The sequence below is a fragment of the Physcomitrium patens genome, chromosome 14 (genome assembly GCF_059467195.1).
Source record: "Physcomitrium patens ecotype Gransden chromosome 14, ASM5946719v1, whole genome shotgun sequence".
NCBI classification, from domain to species: domain Eukaryota; kingdom Viridiplantae; phylum Streptophyta; class Bryopsida; order Funariales; family Funariaceae; genus Physcomitrium; species Physcomitrium patens.
Window position 1 is genome coordinate 7,775,431 of NC_143423.1, and position 12,921 is coordinate 7,788,351.

A 12,921-nucleotide genomic window follows, 5' to 3' on the forward strand; every position below is an offset into this window, starting at 1 on the left:
TTTGCCACATCTTGAATTTTTTCAATATATAATGACCTCTTTTTGTACAAGTCGTCCTTAAAAGGAGAAATTATGTAATAGACATACATATTTACTTTAATATTTACCTATATGATTATATAAAAGTATGTAAAAATATATTTATTTCATAACATTTTCTAGAGAAGCTTCTTAAAAGCTTCATAAATGCTATTTTGACTTTACATGTGTTTGTAATTGATTAGTGGGATAGAAACTTTGTCAATAAGTTAATTACATATTGATAGCTTGTAGAATAAGCTAATTATGTAGTGTATATATAAAAAAGCTTGTCTTGCAAGTTAAAATATATGTAATGCAAAGTCAACACGTTTTGGAGGTCTTATAGGATATTGCCATATAGCTCTTAATTAAGAGTATATATAGAGACAAGAGTAAAGCCTTCTTCATTCTTATCAATGCCTTTTTAGTCTTTAGTCTTGTTTCAAGACTTTCTTATCTTTTTAGCTTTTGCAATAGCCATTTTAATTTAATACTATATTATCATTGAATGACTTTCTAGTTCTTTTGAGTGATATAAGAGTGTATTGGGGATTTCTTTTTTTGAACTTCATATTCTTGACAGACTTATAATAAGATTTTTGTAGAGCTAGAGAAAACATTTCTTTTAATTAATTGATTTAAGTAGTATCAACTATCAAAAAAGATTTTAAGAAATTAAAATCTTTATATATTTCTATATAATAAGAAAGAAAGAAAAAATATATTTAAAAAAAACAAAAAAATAAAAAGAAAGAATATCTTTTATATATAAAATTCATATTATATATAAATATATTAAGTATTTAATTTTTTAGTAATAAATATATTTTAATTATAATTTTTAAATTTTTATAAATTTATTTTATAAATTTATTTATAAATTTTATAAATTTATTTATAAATTTTATAAATTTATTTATAAATTTTATAAATTTATTTTATAAATTTATTTATAAATTTTATAAATTTATTTTATAAATTTATTTATAAATTTTATAAATTTATCTATACATTAAATCGTAAAATCCTAATAGTTCTTTTAATCTCTTTTTTGCATTAAATGTTTTCTTTATCCTCCTTACATGTCTATTTCTATTTTTTCTTTGAATAATTTTAGATAAAAATTGAAATTTCATCAAATTTTTATATTAAGTTTTAATTTCTAATTGTACCAATTTAAAACAAAATTCAGTTAATATACAATTAAAATAAAAAACTATACCTATTATAAAAATATTTAATAATATATTTTTATTAATAATAAAATATCTAAATAGAAAATTTAGAGTTTTCTACAAAAATCTCATTAATTAGGATTCAATTTCATGTATAAGACCATATATATACACCACATATTTATACACTCTTCCAATGATATATTTTTAAAAAATAAAAAGCATATAAACAAAAATCAATAGTTAATATTAACTTTTATATCTAAAGAGATAAAATACCTATTTATAATAGCATACAATATCAAAAAAAATCACAAGAATTTTTTCTAAAATAAAATAGCATTAATGTAATATATATATATATAAATCCTATTAATTATTAATGAATTAAATATTAAGTGATTTATTCTTTAAATCAATAGGCTTAAATAATATTTTTTTGATATACCAACATAATATTATAGTAAAAAAATACTAAAAATGAAGTAGAGAGCAAAATTATAGTGATATTCTTATTTAGCATAATATTTAAAACTAAAAACTTAATACATGATTTAAAAAAATAAAGTTTTATAATTTTATTTTTTAATTAATTAAAGTAAAAAAAACAAATCAATATTGATATTTTTATTTATATGATTTACTTTATAATTTTATTTTATTTTATTTTGTTAGAATAAAATTCAATGAAATTATGTTTAATTATTTTATTTTATTTTTGTGCAATAACTTTAATATTAGATATATATATATATATATATATATATATACATACACACACACACACACACACACATATTTATATATATATAAGGAGTTGTTAAAGCTACATCTTAATATTACTAAAGCCACACCCCTCAAATTCTGTGATGATTAATTTTAGGGATAGAAAACAAGCAATAGGTATAGTATAGAGAACAAGGTTCAAAGGTTGGAAATCGAGGATGGGAGATGGGAGACAAGGGGCATGGAACAAGAGACAAAGACAAAAATGGATGGAATTAATCATAAGATGGTAATGTGGGATGAGGCTTTAAAAACTTCCTATATGTAGATATATATATATATATATATATATATATTTATAATTTTAATAGTGATATTAAAAATAACCACAAAATAATAAAATTTATGTAATATTTTATTATTTTCATTTCACCACAAAATTCATTTCCTATATAATGCAATATCAGTGTCTCGTAGATAATTATACTAGTTAAATTTATATAATTGTGTGTTTACAAAAAATGTTCTTCTAAGTAACAGTCTCCAAGTAAAATCTTCTTTTTATTTTTTTAAAAAAACTACCATTAAAACTCTTTGTGCATTTAAAATCCATTTAAATGCAGTTTTTGCAATTTCAAGTCTAATTCTACAAAAACTTCACTAAAAGTGAATGTAGCTTCTTCCATGATGGGAAAGCTTATTTCTCTCTTTGGATTTTACACTCGTCTTAACAAGAGGATAGCTCATTACCTCCTACAAAACAATCTTTTTTTCCTTTTCTTGCATTAAACAAAGTAAATAAACAGATTGGGGTCAGTGTACCTTCAAAACTACTACAACTTCGAAGTGTTTGAACATCTGGTGTTCGGTCAGGAAGTTGCTTATCCTTGAAGGGAAACTGCATGGGAAAAAAACTTATCACGAATACCGTGATTTTGTGACATAGTTCGGATGCCTAAGCCCGCACTGGAATTCCCCTACAGTGACTTATTCCAAACCTCGGTAATAGCAATCAATACTGGAGCCGATGACCATATCCACAACCCACCAATGGCAGCGCCGTTCCAGCCTCCACAGCCACCGATGTCTATTGCGGACCAACGCAGGAATGGACGGACGCAGCGAGCAACGTCCCTAATTCATTCGCCCATCCATATTGTTTTCCCCCCTGTGTGGATGAGAAACAAGCCGAGTGGATGCACGATAGGATTCATCCGTTGTGATCTGCTCTCCACAAGGGCGTCACCTCTTAGAGTCACGCTTCACTGGAGCCTCACTTTACTTGCAGTAGTGCTCATGAGTCTTCTCCGCACGTCATCCTCGCGATCGCGTGGCCACGAATTCGAACACCCCACTCGATGTTTTGGGTTGGAACTCTGATGCACGGAAGGACCTTTTCGTGTAATGCCTTGCATTCTCTTGATTGGGTCTTGTGTTTTTGTTGGGGGGCATGTTGCGATTGGTAATAGTTTTTGCTGCGAAGAGTTGCTTTAATGGTCGCGCCTTTGCAGCATTTTTTTGTGTGTGCATGTGAGGATTGAAGAAGTCTCTCGGTTTCAGTTGCAGTGTCTGTTTGAACCTGCTTTGAGGGTCTGAGGTGGGCGCAATCGACTATCGGACTTGTATTTGGTTTCCATGACGTGTGCTAGGATGATTGTGTACAATATTGTTCAGGATTTTGATTATGCGAAGAAAGTTTTTCCTGAACGAGAATCTTCATGAGGGATTAAGAAGAATCCTTCAAGATTTTCCGGCAGAGTTATGACTAGTCAATTTGAATTATTTTGTGGCCAATTTTGATAGGTGTCTTCCTGATCAACATCTTTAGGTTGATGAGCGTTTTGGATTGTACTAGTTTTAATATCATCTTCTTTTCCTTCTCTTTTGTACAGGTGAAGTATGTCGTCGAGCAGTAGTGCAGAGCTCCAACCTCGCAAATACGCTGATGGACCACCATGGATATTTACTGGCAGGTATTTGCATTTCCTCAAGTTCATGTTGCGCACAGGATTAAAACTTGGCCCTGATGTTAATCCCAGAACGAACTGAAACTGAATGCATCGATCACGTAGCTGGGGCAATGCGCAACCAATTGTTATTAGCTAACTTTCTTTGCACTTTTACGCGTTATTCCTCGGGCTTTGGAGAAAGTTGTATCACATCCTTTGTTCACTAGCCTTGCATTCAAATGAAATAATTGGAAAGGTCATGGCTTTTGTTGAAGTGACTCATAAGATCCATACGCCTACCAAATTTCTTCTACATTAAATTCTTTTCGTGGGTTAAGCAATAACACAGAGTTTGGATGCGAATGACCGATGAACTCATTGCGATGCAGGGCTCTCTATCAACTACATCTAGTCAAAGCTGAAGTTGCACGACGCATCATTCCATCAGAACTTAAAGTCGTTCAAGCTTTCGGGTGCATTTCTTTTGAAATACTTGGTTACGCTGCTACTTTATATTTTATTTTATATCATTTTAAAATTAAAATTTTCAACATGAATCTATTATAGTTCAGTGACATACAGGTTTCTTCAATTTTAAATTTCCTTTGAAGCCTTGCAAAGCCTCTTGATCATACGATGTATTACTGCAGTTGGGATAGGCTACCATGTTGGAGTACTCGCTGAGGGCTGCAATATATATGGGGAAGAGGTTTGCAGGTACACTTTGGGTGGCTTTTACTTGGCAAAGTATGATACGAGCCCTGCTGGTGTCTTTGATGAGGTAGGAGTTGTAAACAGGGTATCTTAATAACATAGAAGGTAACTGCAGTGATAGGGGTTGATTCCAAAGTTTCACTTCATGATTGAAATATACTCTCAAACAAGTGGTATCGGTTGTGTTTTCACTTTGCACTGCTGCTCCTTGCTTATCCCATTAGCTTGCTAAAATTAAGTAGATCAACTAAACTCAAGTACTTGACATTCTGTTCTTGCAAGTTTTGGACTCTTTTTCACGTTTAACTTTTTCTGTGTAGCTGGTGGTTCTAGCAGGCATCGTCTGGAATCCTCCTACATCTTGCGCGTGAGTAACATTTATGCCAAGTAGCTTGTAGTGGAATCAACATCTGCTTGATATGAACCTTGAAATACTGGTCTTGATGGTCTGAGCTTGCAATAACATAGGGGCAAGTTGACGTATTGAAATTGTATTGCTAGTCACAGGATAGAGGGACGAAACTATCGCTTCGAAGTCTAGGTTGGTTTCAACAAACTTAAGCAGTGGGTACTCCACATGAGCTTATACTAGATTTCAGAGAAAATATTATCACAATAATGAAGATTACTGATGCTAAAATACCATTCCTTCCTCTAGATGGGCAGCAAGAGTTATAGTGAACAGCAAAGAGGCTTGTGACCACGGAATTGAGGTGAGTGCATTCTATGTGCTGCTTCTCCATGGTATTTTAAATATGTTTTTAATTTTTAATCAGACTTAGAATACTCTGTGCAGCAGGTATTCAAGTTTTCTTAGCACTTCTCTGCTCCAGAATGTGCCATCAAGGTTTCGAAACACTGTGTATATTTTCTTTTTGTTTTTTCTTGGATGATGAACTTCCTTTCCCTGAATTTCTGATGGAGTCCGATGGCCCTTCGACTTCTGGTGACAGGAAGTTGGCCTCCCCAGTCGAACAGCTTTGTTTAATTCATCGGTAAGTTGTCAGTTTGATGCCGTTCCTTTGAAGTTTTATTATTGTTTTCATGTTTCTACGTCCTCATGCACAGCACTGCTACACGCTCTAATTATTGCAGTGCCATCAATGCAGAGAGTTTCCAATGAGAAACGAGAATCTCAGCGATTGTGGTGGAACATACTACCCAAAATTGGTGGACGTAATAAAGGTGAAGAAAGGTCAAGCGATTGTTACCATGCAGTGGATATTGTTGAAACAGATGGAAGCTTTCGGAGGCCGCTCTGCAATATTGAACTCCTCAATAATTGTGAGTGTTAAAATACCCAAAATGGACATTTTTGAATTTGTTACGCATGCTATTGCTTTTCTCCCTAAGGTTGTGTATCTTAAACAGTGATCAGTGCATTAGACCTTTTGAGGATTACCACAATAAAACCAAGAAAAGAAGGATGAACTACTTTGATGTACTGAGCCTTGTTTTGGCAATTACCTAGCAGCAGTTTTAGGCATACAGGACAAGGGATGGGTAGGTCCCTTAATGAAGATGTCTCTTCCCAGTTTCAGGCGCGTTCTATCTATACGCACTACATATTTGGTTTTGCATTAAGTTTTCGTACAGTCTTCATGGCAGATAAATCATACCTCTTAAATAATAGATTCTTTGATAATTGAAATAAGATTCAGCCTTCACTTCTTTGCACTTTGTTCCATTGTTCTCTATGTTACGACTTCCCTCGTTTTTTTTTCTCGTTAGTTTCCAGTTGAGCGAATAGCCAAATCTACTCGGGACTTCTTGTCACATGTTGCTCCAACCTTTTTCATATGGCAATGCAGTGGAAAGACAAAGAAACAGCCAGATCTTCTCAAGTACTCGTGCAGACTAAATTGCAGGTAAGTGTTCTCTATATTCTATCTTGAGCATAATATGTGATTTGAAATCATTTCCTTTTGTGTGCCTTAACTGAACATGGGAGTAACTGTTCCAATTTAGAAACTTAGTAGTGTTGTCTAAGCGGGTCAGCTTGAAGTGGATGTGATTATTCAGTAAGGAATTCGCTAAAATTCATGTCTTGGTTTGATGTATAATCAGAATAAGACCCGTATCTCCAGCACGAATTTCTCCTCTGCAGTTGACTGCGGAAGAGGAGCCAAGAAGCACAGAAACACAAGACCTTGGCACTGACGTGATGTCGGTGCTGAGTGGGAAGCCTATTGTAGCTCTAGCATTCGAGAACATGGCAATGTATGTTGATGCTCCCACAGTTGTATTAGCAAGACAAGAACATGCCAAGATTAAGGAAGCCCACGGGCTGTTTAGTTGGTTCCCAAGATTCAAATCTCCATCCGTTCCAGCTCCATCAACATAATTGGCTTTGCAATGTTTGTGAGGTTATTACACAGTCAGCATGCAACCTCTTCCCAAACTTAAGCAGAGGGCAATCGTGCACAGAAGCCACGAAATGAACATTCATTCTTGTGACTACTTTCAGATCTTGTAGTTTTATTGTGTGGACCGATGTATGCATCCTACAAATAGTTGTGGGGTGGTGCTACGTTTGGCACCCTTTTGCATTACAAAATGATTTTAACCAGCTATTATTGCGCAATATCCCCTTGGTCCGAGATCTTATCTATCACTTATCGTCTGGAAATAATCTTTGATGTCTTGAAATGCTGGATTCTTCTGTCGAACCAGCACTTGTTTCTGTGTAGTATCAAATGGCGTATGTAGCAGAAACCGTGAGTAGTCGGACGGAACTATTTCTAGTTGGCAACTGAAGACAACTGGAGTTTCTTTCCACTTGTGTACCAGTGAAATAAGAAACGTCTATGCAAAACGAAGATTATCTCGCCCCATCAACCAGGTTTTCCTGCATGGATCTGCACCACGTAAATTGGAAATTCTTGGGGCTAGATCCACAATGAAACAATTGGACGTCACGATGAAATTCTGCTCTTCTAACTGTGCACAGACCCACCTGCCTAAGTAGATGAGACTCAGCTGTGTCAAAAGGAGCAGCAGTGTACGCATCTGTCAACGTGGAGCAGTTTGATGAAACTGTGCCAATATTTTGGTTGGGAAGTGGAAGTGCTGCAGTGGGCCACAACAGTGTTCCTCTTTTAACGCCATTCCAAATGCATGGCGAAACCACTCGTGGACCACCCTAGAGTTTCCCTATATTAAGAGCATCAAGCTTAGAAAATATGAGTTGGTACCATGTATTGGTGGAAAGCACATGGACCCCACATCATACTTCTTAATTTAAAATGGAAAGAAATGGTTTTTGGGCCCCACTTCCGCTCTTGATCTTGTTCATCTCAGTGGTGCCTTTGGGAATCCACTTGCCTCGTCTTAGGTAGCAGGTTTAGGGTTTAGGGTGAGGCCGCCTATAGTCAAATCATGTCACCTTGTCTCGCCTCTAGTCACAATTTTAATATTTTGTGGGATGATTCTGGCTATGTCATTATTTACAATTACGAAATCAAATTCTATATTTATTAATAGTTTGGTCCTTGCAAAAATACAAATTGTGGAAGAAGCAAAGCAATTAAGTCTGTTTGACATAATGAATATTCTACAATCTCATGTTGAGGTAGTGTCAAGTGTTCTGTTGTGTCAATCCAAGTTCTTTGAGATTAACAACCTTTTGAGGTATAAATTATTCACCTGTATTCTTTGATTATTATGTAATAGGGAATACTACAAAAAGGCAGTGGTCAAGTTGTAATACTACAAAAACAGTGTAAATTTAAATAAAGAGTTTAATACCTTAGCTTGCATCAAAGAAGTAAGTTCATGATTGTCACTTCATGGCTCTCATTACTCTAAATTTTTAAACACATGTTATCTAAATATGAATGTGAACATTATCTCTTCTAGGATTTAAAAACATTATCACAAACATGTTGCACATATTTCAATATTGCAAAAATGCATTTAAAGTTGATAATTTAGAACAAATAGAAGACAACATCAACCTCTTTGGCACAACTTTAGAAAACAATACGATTTTTTGCATGATGCCACCAATAATATTATATTTGAAGTCATTGATGTTTTTTTTTTTTTTTTTTTTGTATAATATAGAGATCAAGGATGATGAAAATTTGCTCAAAGATAATAGTTTTTTATACCCATGAACAGTGCAAAACAAGTATGGTGAACCAAAGTCTCATTTGGCCAAATTATTTTTTCATAATTAATATCAAATTCTTGGTCTAGAAAGAGATGTTTTGAATGCCTGCAAACGTTTCTAGAATCTTTTTTTATAGGATTTCGGAAAGTATTAAAAACTATCTTATTTTTAGAAAAAACATATCATTAAGAAATAATTTGTAGTTAAATTTTAATTAGTTGTAGCATTGTTTAAATTTGGACAATATAACAATAGTTATTCACAATAATATATTACAGAGTTATTTGGAATTTGTACTATGACAATAATCATGTTTAAAAATTGCATTATGGTTGTAATTTTATTATTCAAAAAACAACTAATATAATGGTCTGTGACAATGCAGTAGTGTTCAATTGCAACAAATTTTAATATGATTGGTAGATTTCTATGAGTAGTTAGCATTGTGGATGGTATGTGCATTGTGCATGCTTACAGACCCATTTAACATAACAAGGATTACCATTGCAAAATACAAATCTACATGTAAATTATTATCTATTATTATAGGATATGATAACATTGAAAAATTATTATATACTCATTTTTTATTTTTAAAATATATTTAAAATTAATACACTTATTATTAAAATTTAAACAAAAAATAAAATGAAAGAAAATAAAAAAATACATTATTTATTTAATAAAATTAAATAATTCTATGATAATAATTATTCAGTATAAAATTATAATGTAATATAAATAAATTTATTCTTAATATATATGTATGTATGTATGTATGTATGTATGTATGTGTGTGTGTGTGTGTGTACTATTCATGCTTGAGGTCTTTCTACTCATATTTTAGTGATAAATATTGTACTCTTTTTACAAATTTGTTTTCATTGCATAGCTAGTTGTTGTTATAAAGATCTATTATTTTTTCATGATTAATCTATTTTGAGTTTCTTGCAAACTTTCTTATAAGTTGAGTAATTTTTCCACAAATTATTATTATTCTCATGTATTAAAATTTAAAGTTTTATAATTTATTTTTCTTATTTTTCTTATGAGATAAAGGTATACTAGTAGGAATTGAATTTAGAAGAGAAATAAGAGAAGAAAATTTAGAGGCCTGAGATTCTATAAGTTTTTTTTTTTTTTTTTTTTTTTTTTTTGGTATTTTTTTTTAAAGTTATTTGTGAAGCATTAGAGATAGGAGAAGGAGATACAAGAAAAGATTGTGGAATCAACTAAAGACTGTAAATTGTAATGCTATCAACTACATCTTCTAAATTTGTTTTATAATGAGATGCATTAATGGCTTATCTACTATAAATATTTATAAATAAGGGTAATATTTAAATATAGACAACATTTTTTTAAATAGAGATATGTTTTGGAAGCAATTGTGAACATGGTTTTTGTAAAAAAGAATTGATTTATATTTAGTCCATTGAACTTATAAGTATAAAGATAAAAGTAACTTTTTAATCTATATTGTAAATTTCTTTAATTAAAAATTATTTATAATTTTTAGTGTAAATTAATAAGTACAATCATCAAAAAAAAAGGAAAGAAGAAGGAAAAAACAAATGAAAGAAAGAAAGTCAAAAAATACACACTCTAATAAAATTTTATTCTTTATTTACTTGGTTTTAGAATTTTAGATTTTAGAATTTTATATTTATGTAAATTATTCTTTTATCTTTCCAATGAAGTAAAAACATATGAATTTAATTATAATGAATAAGTTATAAAGGTTTAAAAATGTGAAATATTTTTTTTTAAAGTTAAGATAATAGATTTTCGGTCAAAAATAACTTACTTAAGAAGTTAAAGAATTGAGTCTCACTAAGGCAAACAAAGTGTTGTGTAAGGTGTACTATAGGGACCACAAGACTTTAGTCTTATCTTCCTATCTACATCCAAGGTACTACAATCCATGTAAGACCTATATACTGTCTTTCCCAAAAGTACTACTCTAGTTGCTAGTCACTATGATTAATACAAGCAAAACATGTTTTCTAAAATTTTAACTATACTACAATCTTTAAAATTATCCAATGAATATATGAATCATACAAGGCCTTCAAATCTTGCTCCAACTCTTTGTAATGGCCTCCCAAAGTGGTAAAATTATTTTTACCAAAATTTTCAAAATATATTCTAAATGTTCCTATAGAAATTCTTCATAAATTCCAAAAAATCCTATAATATTTTGGAGATATTAATATCAATTTAAGACTGATTATTCTAACTTGGTGATTTTTTTATAAAAATAAAATCAATTTAAATTAACTAAAAATTCTATTTAACTACATAAATTATTAAAAAAATAATGAGACTCTTCTTCATATCTTTATTTTTATCTACTAATTTATATTTATAATTTTTTAGTAAATAATATATATAAATAGAAGAAAAAATTAGAAATTATTTTTAATAAATAAATATTGATTATCACAATTGAAATATATATTTAAAAAAACCAAGATAATTACCTTAAAGACTAACTAAGTTTCTATTTTATATTTTTTTTCCTAAAAAGACTCTTATAACTTATAAGACCTTGTACATTCTAATAAATATTTAAATGATTAAATAGATTTTTATTCTTAATTTTTTTAATCTAAATAAATTTTAAAAAATATTTTTAGCAAATCCACCAATTAAAATATATTGGTAAGACTTACAACAAGCTACTACACTAGAATAGCAATAAGACCAAAAATTATAGCATAAACCAACACATGACTTGGATTAAATACTTAAATTATTGACATACAAATCAAACCCAACAAAGTAAGGTCTAGCTATCATTGATATAAAAAGAAAAATAAGAGTTAATCAAATTAAAACATATTGCATATGCCAACTCTATTTGCAATATCACAATTGACTATACAATTCCAATTAAAGCACCATAGTCAATTGTTCCAATCTTGATTTCAATACTATAGTCAATTATTCTAACATTGATTGCAACAACTTGATTGAAGTCAAAGTTACAACACCATTGTGGCTATAAGATTTTAATTTGCATTTTTCTTCATGCTTTGCATTAGTACATTTTTTTAAAAAAAATAGCATTTTTGCCAAAGCTTCAATAGATATCAATCTAATTCCAATCAAAGGAATTGAAGATAATATAATCCACTATCACTTGATTAGCAAATGAATATTTTCTACTAAAAATTTAATTAAAAATCTTTCTTATAGATAGACTATAACATTGCACTATCATTGCAGATACTCTAAAAATGTGATATGTGATTGATTGATTTTTTTGAAATATTCTAATTTTTTTATTTTTGCAATCATAAATGAAATATTACTTGCAATTTAATCAATCAAGAAATTGATTAAAATTAATGGTCACCATTTAATAGTTGGAATTTATACAATGAAGACAAATATCAATTTACTTTTATAAAAAGTAGATATGTTTGAATCTTTTTAAAAAATGAAATAATATTGGTTATTATGATATATTTTTAAATAAATATGATAACAATAAAGAGACCCTGTATAAGTCTTCATTAGTAATAGTGTTGTATTGATTTTGCTATTATAAGATCAAAGTGTATCAAATTGACATAATATAGACATTTGAAATCATTGCAAGGAAATTGTGCTATTTATAAATCAAGTTATGAATTTATTCTTACATGAGACAATTAATATTAAATATATAACTTTGGAACATTTAAAATTACATGAGTGTGGTATTGTTAATGCAACTCTTATACATACATTATAGCACATTAGTGCATAATAATAATAATAATTATTTTTAAATTAAAAGATTGAGATTATTTAACACAATAATCATATGACATGATTAAGTCATATGGTTATTTTGAAGAAGGGTTGCCCCGATCATGGCATGGCTACGATGCAAAAACAAGTGCCAGAAAACAAGCAGAATTAGGGTTTTGGAGAGATTGTCAAGTTTAATCATAGGTTTTCATTGCTGTATTATGAGATTGACAAGTTTAATCATTCATCTTCAGATGCTTTGTTCCTTGGTCTTCTATCAATAACCCAATTTTGTGGCTTTTTAGTTTTTATTGCAATGTGTGTAGGCATTTATATGTATTTTTTAAAATCTTTGATTATGGTATACATACATACATACATACTCTTGTGTCTTAGATAATGAAACTTAAATTTGTATTGACTCTTAGTTTACATGTTGGGGTGTTTTTAAGAAGGGCCAAAAATAACCCTAAACCCTAAA

The 12,921-nt window shown here is 30.3% G+C and overlaps 1 protein-coding gene across 6 annotated transcripts; it reads left to right on the forward strand.

The window, feature by feature from the left end:
- Positions 1-3,209: 3,209 nt before the first annotated feature.
- On the forward strand, positions 3,210-7,169 carry LOC112291671 (protein NEOXANTHIN-DEFICIENT 1). Of its 6 annotated transcripts, none has more exons than XM_024539441.3 (11): positions 3,210-3,519; positions 3,815-3,895; positions 4,261-4,344; positions 4,589-4,652; positions 4,906-4,952; positions 5,244-5,298; positions 5,539-5,580; positions 5,695-5,869; positions 6,057-6,126; positions 6,397-6,453; positions 6,653-7,169. In XM_024539441.3, the coding sequence occupies exons 2-11, from the start codon at positions 3,822-3,824 to the stop codon at positions 6,927-6,929; spliced, it is 945 nt and encodes a 314-aa protein (XP_024395209.1). In that variant the 5' UTR covers positions 3,210-3,519; positions 3,815-3,821; the 3' UTR covers positions 6,930-7,169. The 6 variants fall into 6 exon arrangements, with proteins under 6 accessions (XP_024395209.1, XP_024395212.1, XP_024395208.1 ...); XM_024539444.3 differs by having other exon boundaries at positions 6,060-6,126; XM_024539440.3 differs by having other exon boundaries at positions 3,210-3,323.
- Positions 7,170-12,921: the final 5,752 nt, after the last annotated feature.